Raw genomic sequence first — 12800 nt, forward strand, 5'->3', positions numbered from 1 at the left:
AATTAAAACTTTTCAGCAAGGGTTTATTAAATTGTTAAGATGTGATTGTGAGGTAAGACTTATTGTTGGAAAAGATTTATATTTTGAATAAATGCTGTTCTTTTAAAAATTTTATTAATCAAAGAATTCAAAAAAAAGTACTGCAGTTTCAAAACAATATATGTATATATATATGCTGCTATATATATATATATATATATTGCAGCATAACTGTTGCCAACATGAATAATTCTAATAATAAATCAGTATATTAGAATGATTTCTTAAGGATCATGTGACACTTTTTACTGGAGGAATGGTTGATAGAAATTTAGCTTCGCATCACAAAAATAAATGATAATTTAAGGGATATGAAATTAAAAACCAATATATTATATTGTAATAAAATTTCTGATCCCACTTTTGAATGGCAATATATATATATATATATATATATATATATATATATATATATATATATATATATATATATATATATATATATATATATATATATATAATGGCGTAAAAAGGTGTTGACCCCGTTCCTGATTTCCTTTTTTTTATGTTTCTCACACTTGAATGTTTCAGATCAAACAAATTTAAATATTAGTAGAAGATATCACAAGTGAACACTAAATGCAGTTTTTAAATGAGAGTTTTTATTATTAAGGGAAAACAAAATCCAAAACTACATGGCCCTGTGTGAAATAGTGTTTGCCCTCTAAACCTAATAACTGGTTAGGTCACCCAAAAACTGCAATCAAGCGTTTGCTATTATTTGCAATGAGTCTGTTACAGTGCTGTGAAGGAATTTTAGTCCACTCATCCATGCAGAATTGATGTAATTCAGCCACATTGGAGTGTTTTTGAGCATGAACTGCCTTTTTAAGGTTATGCCTCAGCATCTCAGCATCTCAATAGGATTCAGGTCAGGACTTTGGGCCACTCCGAAGTTTTTATGTTGTTTTTCTTCAGCCATTCAGAGGTGGACTTGCTGGTGTGTTTTGGATCATTGGCTGAGTCCCAATTCGCATACTATCTGTCCTAAATAGTATGCGAAACTAGAATTAGTACGTCCCAAATCGTAGTATGTTGAAAAGAGTATTCCAAAGATACCTGGATGGTCTACTATTTCCGGTTAGAATTCGAAGTGCAGATCAATGCACACTCTAAGTGCTAATATTGCCCACAACCCATTGCGTGCGGGAGGGAGGAGCTTTGCGATGGCTTTGCAGTGATGTAAACATGGCAGCCGGATGCAGCAGTGGAGATGCCCCCTCAGCTTTTAAGTGTAAGAATTCAAATGTTTAACCCTAATTAAAGTTATATATTATTGTCTCATAATATTATTGGGTTTATGTTGTGCTAAAAAAGTAGTGGGGTGGTGTGCGTAGGCAACCACGTTGTCATTCACGTTGCATTACGTCATCGAAGTATGTCCCAGAATGTGCATACTCTTTTGCTACATACTCAAAAGTATGTACTTTTTCCTCACAAAAAAAGTACACGCTTTTACGTCGTAGTAGAAGTAGGAGAATTGGGATTCAGCGATTGTCCTGCTGCAGAACCCAGGTTTGCTTCATCTTGAGGATACAAACAGAGGGAATTTTTGGTAAACATCAGAATTCATGGTTCCATTTATCACAGCAGCACAAGTTTTTGGGATGTTGTTGTGGGGTCTTTTGTGACCTCTTGGAATAGTTGTCACTGTGCTCTTGGAGTAATTTTGGTCAGCCGACCACTCCTGGGAAGGTTCTCCACTGTTCCATGTTTTTGAAATTTGTGAATAATCACTGTGGTTTGCAGGAGTCCCAAAGCTTTAGAAATGGCTTTATAACCTTTTCCAGACTGATAGATCTCATTTACTTTCTCAGTCATTTGTTTCTGAATTTCTTTGGCTCTCTGCATGATGTCTAGCTTTCAAGGGATCTTTTGGTCTACTTCACTTTGTCAGGCAGGTCCTATTTAAGAGATTTCTTGATTGTGAACAGGTGTGGCAGTAATCAGGCCTAGGTGTGGCTAGAGAAATTTAACTCAGGTGTGATAAAACAAAGTTTTCAGACCCTCCAGAAAAACGCGATTATGCGATCGCGTGATTTAATGCATAATCAGCCAAGGGCCGCATATTTATACGGGGGTCGCATTTTTTCAAATACGCCGCACTTTCGCTGCATAAATTGCCGATTTCAGGAAGCAAAATATGCGGAGGTAGCATGATTCCATAATAATAATAATTTTCGTTGCAAAAAAGTCACATATATCTTAGCAGAAAGTTGCGTTTACTTCACACAAGTAAATCGCCATTATTTCCCAATGGGAACCTTATGAAGTGACGTAATTGCGCGACGTGAACATCTGCGTACCCCGCGGTGAAGCCAGGGTTAAGGACGCAAATTATTCTCATCTGCCAACAAAAATAATTGCAAAAGACTGCGCGAAGCAGTTACCCTGTGTGTTACATGACAGTGGGGGCAAATTATTTTGAGAGAGGGTTGAGGATGAGCATGGCGAATGATAGGCCAGTGTTAGAGGCTACGCAGTTAGTTTTCATTTTCACAGTGGACTGTTGTAGTTTCATTCAGAAGTTGATGCACCTCTACAGTTGTAAGATTGTACTTTTTTGTTACAGAATAGTACCAAAACCTTACAGTTGTAAGTATATTAGTAGTATGTAAAATAGTTTACGTTGCAGAAGAGATTGCACTTTGCAATTCCTGTAAAACAGCATTTGTATATTTGTGTGTATATTTTATTTGTATTCATTTTTACAGAAGTTGTTGAATATTCCTTTTGTAAAGCTAGAGAACTTGTTTGACTCAATGTTTTGTAAGTTTGAACCATGTGTTAATTAAGGTCTGAAATAAAACAGAACGAGAACTTAAATATTATGTGATTTAGTATGCTTGCTTATCATAGGAAGTCATAAGAAATGACTCTTTACAGTAAGGTAGTAGCCTAGTGAGAACAGGGTGTTGGGGGCGGGGTGTCACCTTTTTTTTCTCTTTTTCATCAAACCGCAGCTTTTGCAAGTTCCCACAATTTCATTGCATAAGATTGCAAAAATATCCCGCATATTCCATCGCTTTTTTTAAGAAAACCTGCCTCAAAATCAAGGATTTTTGCCCGCAACAATCACAAAAATAATCCGCGTTTTTCTGGAGGGACTGAGTTTTAACAGGGGGGCAAACACTTCTTCACACAGGGCCATGTAGTTTTGGATTTTGTTTTCCTTTATAACAATAACCTTAATTTAAAACCTGCATGTTGTGTTTACTTTTGTATATGTATATATATATATACTCTATACATAATCATTTTATGACATAGCTAAACTCTTTGGTGGAAAGCATTTTCAGGCTCCACTCCAGCTGTATGCATATATAAATATATTTAAAATGACCAATAGAAGTTACAAACTGACTGGATTTTGCAGAAAGTTGCCTTTCCTCTGTGGGGTGTGATTCATAGAATGCATGAGGAAGTTGACCGACCAAAACAGCATAGAAATGTGCAGAGAAGAAACATAATCACAACGCTCTCACAAACAAACCTTCAGAGCCATGCAGTTCCTTTTGATTTGTCTTTGGCTTATAACAGGCAAGTGATTTCTCTTTCTGTTTTTTATTTATTAATTTTTGTTCTATATTCATATTCTTCATAAATTTGTTTTAGAAATATAATCATGCTAACATAATATAATTCTGTCATTTACTTTGTCAAAAAGCAAAAACAATGACAGTTACAATGACTTTATTAAGTTTATTCATATGTATTGATCTTTTCTTCATCCAGTTGTTGAGAGTGAAACTGGATCTGTAAGCAGACTGTTAATGGTTCGGACTGGAGGATCGCTCATTATTCCATGTTATTATGACAAGGCATATGCAGAATATAAGAAATACTGGTGCTTTGATTCTACAGCATCATACAGTTCTTGCTCTATTCTAGCATATGCTAATGAAACCAAAGGAAGAGTGTCAGTAATTGATCATCCAGATCAGAGTTTCTTTACTGTGACTATGAGAAACCTGCAGAATGAAGACACTGGAGCTTATTGGTGTGTTGTGGAGATTGGAGGAATATTTGTTAAGGACTCAACAGAGCAGCTTCAAATCGAAGTTCAATCAGGTATGAGGCGAGTTTCACATTCAAGTCAAACATTTTTTTGTAATTCCTGACAATCACGATCTCAAATGACTGGTGTGTGTGTGTGTGTGCGTGCGCGTGTGTGTGTGTGTGTGTTCAGCTCCTGATGTGTCTGTGGTGAACAGCAGTGTATCTGGACATGAAGGTGGTGATATCAGTGTTCAGTGTTTCTACAGTTCTGGATATCAGAATAAACTCAAACAGTGGTGCAGATATAAAGATCAGAGCTGTTACACAGTGGGGAGGACTAACACATCCCAGAATTCATCAGTCCAGATCAGTGATGATGGGAGAAGATCCTTCACTGTGCTGATGACTGGACTGAGATTCACTGATTCTGGCTGGTACTACTGTTCTGCTGGAGATCTGCACGTTCCTGTTCAACTTAATGTCTCTGGTAAAAACTAATCAGATCCACACAGGATTCCTTTAATAATCGTTGAAAAAAAAAGTTTAATTTAATAAACTAAAATATTGTTTCATTTTTCCCGTATCTCTAGACAATTCACAGGTTCCTTTTCTCATGGTCAATGAACCAAAACCAGGTAATACAGATATTACCGGAGACTATGACATTCATTCATAATAAATAATTATATATTTTTCTTAATTATTTGACAGAAGTTGTGACCACAGAAGGATTTGTGAGAATTAGGTTAGAATTTATTATTTTTAATATTTGTTTATCTGCATGACAGAGTTGAATGTATTGTCTTTCTGAACATATTTCTTTCTTTCTTTCTATTTTTGCATGTGGTGCTGTCTTTGCTTATTTATTTATTTATTTGTAGGTTTCCAAAACCAGGTAATTCGAACTGAATACATAACATTTAATACAATTTTGCTGCATTCCCTTTTATTACAAATTATTTCCTTTTCCTTACAGAAACAGTTAGCACAGACACTAGCACTGAGAAGAACATGTTCGTATTAATAGTTTCATTATTCATTCAATATGTTATTATTATTATTATTATTTATATGTATTTTTTGCACTGAAATTTTGTGACTTGTTCACTCATATTTGCATCTTTGTTCTGTTGTCATATCTTTCTACCTATTCTCTCTTTCAGGCCGCACAGAGAGGAGCGTTTCTGTCTGTCACAGAATTAGAGATCCCAGGCTCTTCTGACATTGACCTGGAGGAATTCTGAGCATCTTTAAATAACAGAGATTGTGCTAAACTCTCATGAGATTTGCATTTGCTTGATCAGAAGTGTGCGTCTGATTGATGTGTAAAGCAACCAATTTGTTTTCAAAGTCTGTAAAGGGGCGGGATCATCAGAAATCAGTTACTGCGATAATAGAGACCAATGGAGTAAGAGTAATTCAAATAGTGGCGTGACAGACTCAGATCATAAAACCGTCAAAGCACTGATTATTTCAGACAAACTGGTGGAATATAGGGTTCTGCTTGAAGACTAGTTTACTGACTCCAGCTAAACTGCAGTCATCTGAGACTGAGCGCCATCAACCTTATTTTGCAATGTGTACAGCAGTAGTGTAGCCAGAAAAGAGACTCTGGGTGTGCATATGAAAATCTGGGTGTGCCACATTTATTGTCAGATTACTGTGCAAAATTATGGGATAGTATTTTTGTCACACTGCTTCCGTCCAACCATTCTTCTAGTGTTAGTTTGCAGGTCGTGTCAAAATGTAGTTAATTGTTAAATGTAATAGTTTTCTTCCAAATATGATAATTTTGAACTTAAGCCATTTCATTTTGTTTATTTTTCATTACAATTTATTCACTTTAAATAAATTATAATATATAATTATAGGATTAAAATGAAATGTAGTTGCTCAATATAGATCTTTTTTTTTTTTCATGTTTTTGTAATGTCTGGGAACCCAGAATGCGCATGCATCAACAGAAACATTTATTAGCTGAACCCTGTTTATTTTACGTGCCATTTATAGCAAGACATATTACAGATGATATTACAGATGCTTTGTCAGATTTAAGTTGAAGCGCGTGCCGAACCGTGTGTGGTGAACCGAACGTTTTTTTTTTTTTTTTTTATTTCAGCAAACCGTGCCATCCCTATTACCTCAATGATCAATCAATTACAGACCTAGAACAATCATGCCCGAGCAGACGGATATTAGCACATCTCATCACACCGGCACCCGCGTCTAAATCACTTGTATGGTCTGGTTTTCAGTCTAAAACAGTTGTGTCAAGTATAAATGTCTCGTCTGTTTCGGGAGGTGCGCGCGCAGTCAGCGGAGGCTCGCACCTTTTGTTCTCAGAATTTGAAAAATCTTCGCGATCGACTTAAAATGCTTCCAAGATAGACTTGTCGACCGCGATCGACGGGTTGGTGACTCCAGATATAGCGACCAAGTTTTTTTGAGCAAGCATTGATTATGGGTGACAAAGTCTCAATTTGTGGGAGGCATGTATTGGGCTCAAACGCTGTGCGCGCACTCGCTACGCGGGACGGGTGATCAACCTACCTGGCACACTCGTCTAGAGTGTGTCCACCATTGTGTGTTGGTCCATGTACATGCTGAATCGACAGGTAAAAAAAAGCCTCAAGTCCAAATATTCATTTATCACCAATTAACTGTTTGACAAACACTTCCTGCTTCGATGTCCAGATCTGAATTTAAAAAAATCTCAAACATGCTACGAAGTCCCGATCTGAATCAACCGAGTCGCGAACAGGCTCCGAAGTGCCGATCTGAATCAACCTAGTCACGAACATGCTCCGAAGTGCCGATCTGAATCAACCGAGTCGCGAACAGGCTCCGAAGTGCCGATCTGAAGCAACCGAGTCGCGAACATGCTCCGAAGTGCCGATCTGAATAAACCGAGTCGCGAACAGGCTCCGAAGTGCCGATCTGAATCAACCGAGTCGCGAACAGGCTCCGAAGTGCCGATCTGAATCAACCGAGTCGCGAACAGGCTCCGAAGTGCCGATCTGAATCAACCGAGTCGCGAACAGGCTCCGAAGTGCCGATCTGAATCAACCGAGTCGCGAACATGCTCCGAAGTGCCGATCTGAATCAACCGAGTCGCGAACAGGCTCCGAAGTGCCGATCTGAATCAACCGAGTCGCGAAAAAAAAAAATATTCTAAGTAAACAACAATAGCCCAAGTTTAGTAAACATTTTTTATTGAGACTATAAAAAATAATTCTGCATCTATTTTTAGGTGTGCCAGCTGCCACTGTGGGTGGCACAGGCACACCCTGGCACACCCGTGGCTACGCCACTGGTGTACAGTAAGTAAGATATTTTCTGTTGATGTATGAGACTCGTGAATCATACATAGGTAATTATACTGTAGGTAAATAACTAGAGGATTTATTTTCTTATGTTGAAAATAAAGGGGATATGGTTTGGTTTGTTGCAGGACTTCAAATAAACACAGTATGAATTTTGCATCTTCTGAGACTTTTCTCATAACCAGATTGAAAACTGAAATATACCTATTTCTCTATGTTATCTGATTCCTCTATATATGAGACACTGTATTTTTTTTATCTCAAATTGTACTCTTTTCAGTAATTTCTCTTAATAAATACCAACATCAGTTCAATCAGTCTCCGTGTAAGGACTAGGAGCAGTAGATGAAACTTCAGTATTTGGAGAGTTTTCTTATTGTCCTGTTATGGTCATACTTCCTGTTTGGTTGTTTAACTGTCATGTGATCACACATTTCTCTTCTTTTGGGTTCTAGGGCTATGTAAATTAAAGCTGGAGTCCATAACTTTTTATGGTTACAATTTTTCCAAAATCAATATTTGAGAAAGCACATAACCAGCCAGTGTTCAAACTATCGTCTTGTTTTAGCCTGATTCACAACAGTTAATTAATAATAATGTTTTCTAATTTGAGGTGTTTGGGTATGTTCTTGTGGGAAATTCGAGCATGGCTCTGCGTCATTACATCACGTCTGTAAACATAAAGAAGTTGTCCCGGTGTTCTGTCGATTTGTGCTACCCTGTCAGATTTTGCTACCTCCCACTAAAACAGTACAATTCGACGACGCAAAATGCTGCTGATAAAATTATAGTTTATTAACATCTACACCTACCACAACCCTAAACCTACCCTTATAGTAATGCAAATATGGTAATTATGTGTTATATTCGCGGTTGAAGCTAGAAGAAATACAGCTACAGGAAACCAATGATAAAAAAAATATTTTCCCATTAGATTGAGTTTTATAAAGTGTACACCTATCCTAAGCCAAAACCCACCCTTACAGTAAAGCAGGTACATTAAATATTGTTGTTTAGCATGAGAACAAGGATACAATATTGATGTGAGCATGCGCAGTAACAGTGGCTTGCACAGACCTCAGAGGGGCAGGCCGAAATGGCGTTACAAGGGCACAATCGTGGACTGGGGGTGAGGGTTTGGAGTCTGTATGGGTTTGTTCCCCCTCTGCAAGGGGTAGGCGATGTGATAAAAAGTTTTTTTTTTTTTTTTTAAATATCATGATTTTATCATGTTTCTTTGTCATGTTGTTTTTTTCTATTTTGCAATTTGTTTGAGCAATACAATAAATTCCCTATTATAAAACTTTTTAAGGTAACAAAATATGAAAAAGTATGTCAGATATTTAGACTAAAGTGCATGGGTGAAGATAAAATTCCTAGTCATTATTTTATCTTTGTTATTAAAAACGAGAACAAAGATGCACATTACAAATACAGACATTATACAAATAAAATAAAGTATTTTATTTTCAGGTACAATAGGTGTATTTAGCAAGAGCATTAAAAAATAATGAACAAATATAAAAATAAAACACTATATACATTGATTGCTATTAAAGCAACTGCATTAAAGTTTTTCAGTCACAATTTTTTTTTTTAGGGTGAACTATCCCTTTAATTACAGTCGGCAGCATGTTCAGTACTGTCCCTTTAAGACCTGCATACATCAAAAATATACAGTCATATAATATATTTATATAGCAGTGTTTTGCACTTTAATAAGCACAGACACTAGATCATGTTGTGATTTGACAGCTCTGTTTCTGATTTATTCATCAGTCCATCAAATCATGTGTTTTGTGACATCTGCACTGTAGGCCACTGTAAATCCATTGTCCTGACTGGATTCTGGGATTAACCCAGCAGCATCACAGAAATCATAAGGCTTTAATTTTAAATTCTAATTCTAAATGGACAATAACTGTTTCTGCACTGTGGGATGTTGTTCTCAAATATAGGTAAACATGTTCGATTTGTAGCTGTTTTTGCAGTCGCTTTCCGACCACCGTTTTTGCTTACTTTGTCCTCGAGGACAAATACGCATACATCTTTTCTATATCCAAAGTATTCCCATATTGCCATTTTTAACTTGTATTTTGAAGTGGGATAGAGAGTAGAGATAACGGCCTTTGTCTGATGCTGTCTCCGCTGTAGGTTTGGGTGGAGGAAGAGAACAGTTAAGTGGAAAATTGTTGCTTAGGCGCAGGAGTGATTCTGCATCTTTATTTCCTCCCAATACTGTAGATAAGCAAATGTCTACGATATGATAAGCATACGTCATACCAGTTTATTGTACAACCCTAGTGGCGCAATACTTTTTTTAGTGCTATATGAGAGGTAAAAAGAGAAGTAACTGGAAACACAGTTAAAACAGCTCAGATACGGGAAGAGAAACTTACACAATGCTCACATACGAACAGAAAGAAATGTTCTTCTTTTTCATCTGGTTTTGGCTTATTTTGGGTGAGTATTACATGTTAGACTGTTTTTAGTCAATCCTGTTTATAATTTTGTAATGACACTTTTTATGCTTGGTTGTTCATGTCGCTTTTAATGAGTTTTTGTGAAGATTATTTATTGTTAACTCTGAACATGACAGCTGTGTGTGTGTTGTGTGTTTAGGTGTTGAACGCTGCAGCAGTGTGTCATATAATAGATTAACTGTTAAGACTGGAGGATCTGTCACCATCCCATGTTATTATGACGGGAAATACACACATCAGAAGAAATACTGGCATTCAGAAAATAATAAGTCCAGTACATACACAAACACAACAGAGGAGAATCTGTCAGTAATTGATCATCCTGATCAGAGTCTCTTTACTGTGACTATAAGAAACCTGCAGAGCACAAAACATGATGGAGGCTATTATTGTGCTCTGAAGATTGAAGGAAAACCGACTCTCATATATGATATTTATCTCCAGGTTCAATCTGGTATTAGATTTTGTAGTTATTTTAATCAATCCATATGTCAAATATGTGTTTAATCAAATCAAATAACTTACATGTGTGTGTGTGTGTGTGTGTGTGTTCAGCTCCTGATGTGTCTGTGATGAGCAGCAGTGTATCTGGACATGAAGGTGGTCATATCAGTGTTCAGTGTTTCTACACGTTATTAAGATATAAGAATAATGTCAAACAGTGGTGCAGATATAAAGATCAGAGATGTTACACAGTGGGGAGGACTAACACATCCCAGAATTCCTCAGTCCAGATCAGTGATGATGGGAGAAGATCCTTCACTGTGCTGATGACTGGACTGAGACTCACTGATTCTGGCTGGTACTACTGCTCTGTAGGAGAGGCACTGAATCCTGTTCAACTCACTGTAATCAAGACCGAACCAGACAAAGAGAAAGACATGTTAGTATTCAAACATTTCTCACTGACGTTTTTCAGAATCATCTTCCTTGAATTAATCTGTGTTTGTCTGCGTTTTGTCGGCATGCATAATTTCCTCAATTTTTTTTGCCTTTTACTCTAACAATAATTTCCTCATTGTGATTTTTCTTTAAAAAAAAGTTTTTAACCTTTGCAGAAGTGAAACAGACATCACAAGAATAATAACTAAAATCATTAACAAAAAACTAAAGTAATGCATTGTTTGAAAACATTTTTTTTTTAAACCAATTCTACAACTTTTAGGCTGAAATACATTTACAAAGAGTTATTAACAGACATTCACAGAGTTGTGGTGAACGTTTTTTTCAGATATGGAGCTCTGTAAATAAAAAGATTGTAGAATGTTTTTGTATTTCCCACAGATATAATGAACTCCTGACTGTGTGGCTTCCAGTTTCATCTGTACTTCTGCTGTCAGTGATTCTGATCAGTGTTTTCATCTGGACATGGAGACGGAGACACAGTCAGTTCAACATTTTCATTTGTTTGAAAATCTGTTTAATTCCATTTTATAATTTATTTAATCAACACAAATTGTATGTACAAATCTGTTAGTCATAAATTATTGATTCTCTCTCTTTGTTTTTGATGAAGAACAAGACAAACAGCAAAAAAGAGAGATAAACAGCAGCAGAACCACTGACATGGTAAATCCAGTAGTTTATGAGAATCTATATATGAAGATGTTTGTTTGACAGTTGCTTTGTCTTATATTTTGAAACTTTCTCTAACATCTCTATCATTCTCTAAACTGTAAGTGTAATTTTCTGATCTGTTTCATGAGACTTCATCACTCGGTGCCATGTCTGCATCATGTCTGCAAATCTAGTAACTCACCCAAAACATTTAATTCAGACATCTAAACTTAGTTATTGTGTCAGTAAATTGGCCAATGATACAAAGTTTATTTGTCATTGTGTGAGCTGCACTGACATTATGCACAGACATAATTCACATTCCATATCATAGATAGTGATGAAATATATATGTAAGTCTGATTGATTTTGATAAATGAACAAATCATGCTGCATTGGAAATCAAACAAGAAATGTTAATTTCCAAATCACCCTGTGCACATTTGCTAAAATATGTACGGTTTTCTTAAATGAATAAGAATTTAAAATCTGGTGTGAACAAGAAATGTATTCTCATTCAGCAAATGCTAAGATCCACCTAGAGAGATTTCATCATCGAAATCAATCAAAAAAGATTTTAGATCAAATTAAGACAAGAAAATGCTTTTTTATTTTTCTCCTTAACTCTCATATGCATTAGTTTGGCCATGAAACCTGTAGTTTATTCAATGAGTCAGTTTTCTTGATATTTTTTCTGTTTTGTTTGTGCATAAAATGCAGATCTACTCTAAACCTGAAGATCCTCCGATATACAACGATATAAACGATGAAAACCCAAATGTAAGTAGACCAGACATGCATAGAAGTGCTGAAATATCAGACATGAATATATCATGTTTATTATACAATCCCATTTCTACAGGATCCCAACAAGGACATAATCTACTACAGCACTATTGATTTTGTTCCTGGGAGTGAAGCAGTGAAGCCTCCAGAAGGAGCGATATACAGCATAATATACAGCACTGTGGATCCACACTGACTTCAACAGTGAGAAGAACTCAGGAACACACCTTCTGACCAAAAGAAACCAAATCAGCAGCAGAGGACCATCATCACAACTTTATTGTAGTTTTTTGTATTATATCCCTACTTAATTTCTTCACCAAAAGTCTATTTGTACAGTTTCATGTTGTTTGCATTAATACAAACAGGCATATGCATATTTAAAATGAAATAAAAGTATTTTGCAGTTGTATGTGTCTTGGTTTTAGGTTCCTATACTTGTCCTATGCCTTGTTTTCTAATAAGTATACACACACGGCACTGTCTTATATAATCTTATATAATTAATCTTTGTTGACAGCCATTTAAAATTAGTGTCATTCTTACATAAAATAAACTAACAATTAAACATACACTGTGTGCTTTAATCACTTTCATCGTTGTGTTACATCAG

General features: G+C 36.1%; 2 protein-coding genes across 2 annotated transcripts; both read left to right on the forward strand.

The window, feature by feature from the left end:
- Window positions 1-1227: 1227 nt before the first annotated feature.
- Window positions 1228-5708, forward strand: LOC113040118 (CMRF35-like molecule 3). The gene is made up of 8 exons (XM_026198389.1): window positions 1228-1273; window positions 3775-4110; window positions 4229-4525; window positions 4629-4673; window positions 4750-4783; window positions 4920-4933; window positions 5015-5051; window positions 5202-5708. The coding sequence occupies exons 1-8, from the start codon at window positions 1228-1230 to the stop codon at window positions 5239-5241; spliced, it is 849 nt and encodes a 282-aa protein (XP_026054174.1). The 3' UTR covers window positions 5242-5708.
- A 3356-nt stretch (window positions 5709-9064) lies between these two features.
- Window positions 9065-12596, forward strand: LOC113112909 (polymeric immunoglobulin receptor-like). The gene is made up of 7 exons (XM_026278836.1): window positions 9065-9824; window positions 9984-10298; window positions 10400-10727; window positions 11129-11229; window positions 11361-11413; window positions 12122-12181; window positions 12264-12596. The coding sequence occupies exons 1-7, from the start codon at window positions 9764-9766 to the stop codon at window positions 12381-12383; spliced, it is 1038 nt and encodes a 345-aa protein (XP_026134621.1). The 5' UTR covers window positions 9065-9763; the 3' UTR covers window positions 12384-12596.
- The last annotated feature ends 204 nt before the right edge of the window (window positions 12597-12800 follow it).

The sequence above is a fragment of the Carassius auratus genome, chromosome 2 (assembly GCF_003368295.1).
Source record: "Carassius auratus strain Wakin chromosome 2, ASM336829v1, whole genome shotgun sequence".
Lineage (NCBI taxonomy): Eukaryota > Metazoa > Chordata > Actinopteri > Cypriniformes > Cyprinidae > Carassius > Carassius auratus.

What these genes read in the sequence shown, in the direction of transcription:
- LOC113040118 (XM_026198389.1), top strand. Translation starts at nt 1,228, where the DNA reads ATGGCAGCCGGATGCAGCAGTGGAGATGCCCCCTCAGCTTTTAAGT. An exon ending in TGTTCAACTTAATGTCTCTG is followed by an intron (nt 4,526 to 4,628) that starts GTAAAAACTAAT and finishes CCGTATCTCTAG; the next exon opens with ACAATTCACAGGTTCCTTTT. An exon ending in ACTAGCACTGAGAAGAACAT is followed by an intron (nt 5,052 to 5,201) that starts GTTCGTATTAAT and finishes TCTCTCTTTCAG; the next exon opens with GCCGCACAGAGAGGAGCGTT.
- LOC113112909 (XM_026278836.1), top strand. Translation starts at nt 9,764, where the DNA reads ATGCTCACATACGAACAGAAAGAAATGTTCTTCTTTTTCATCTGGTTT. An exon ending in CTGGTTTTGGCTTATTTTGG is followed by an intron (nt 9,825 to 9,983) that starts GTGAGTATTACA and finishes TTGTGTGTTTAG; the next exon opens with GTGTTGAACGCTGCAGCAGT. An exon ending in TAAACGATGAAAACCCAAAT is followed by an intron (nt 12,182 to 12,263) that starts GTAAGTAGACCA and finishes CCATTTCTACAG; the next exon opens with GATCCCAACAAGGACATAAT.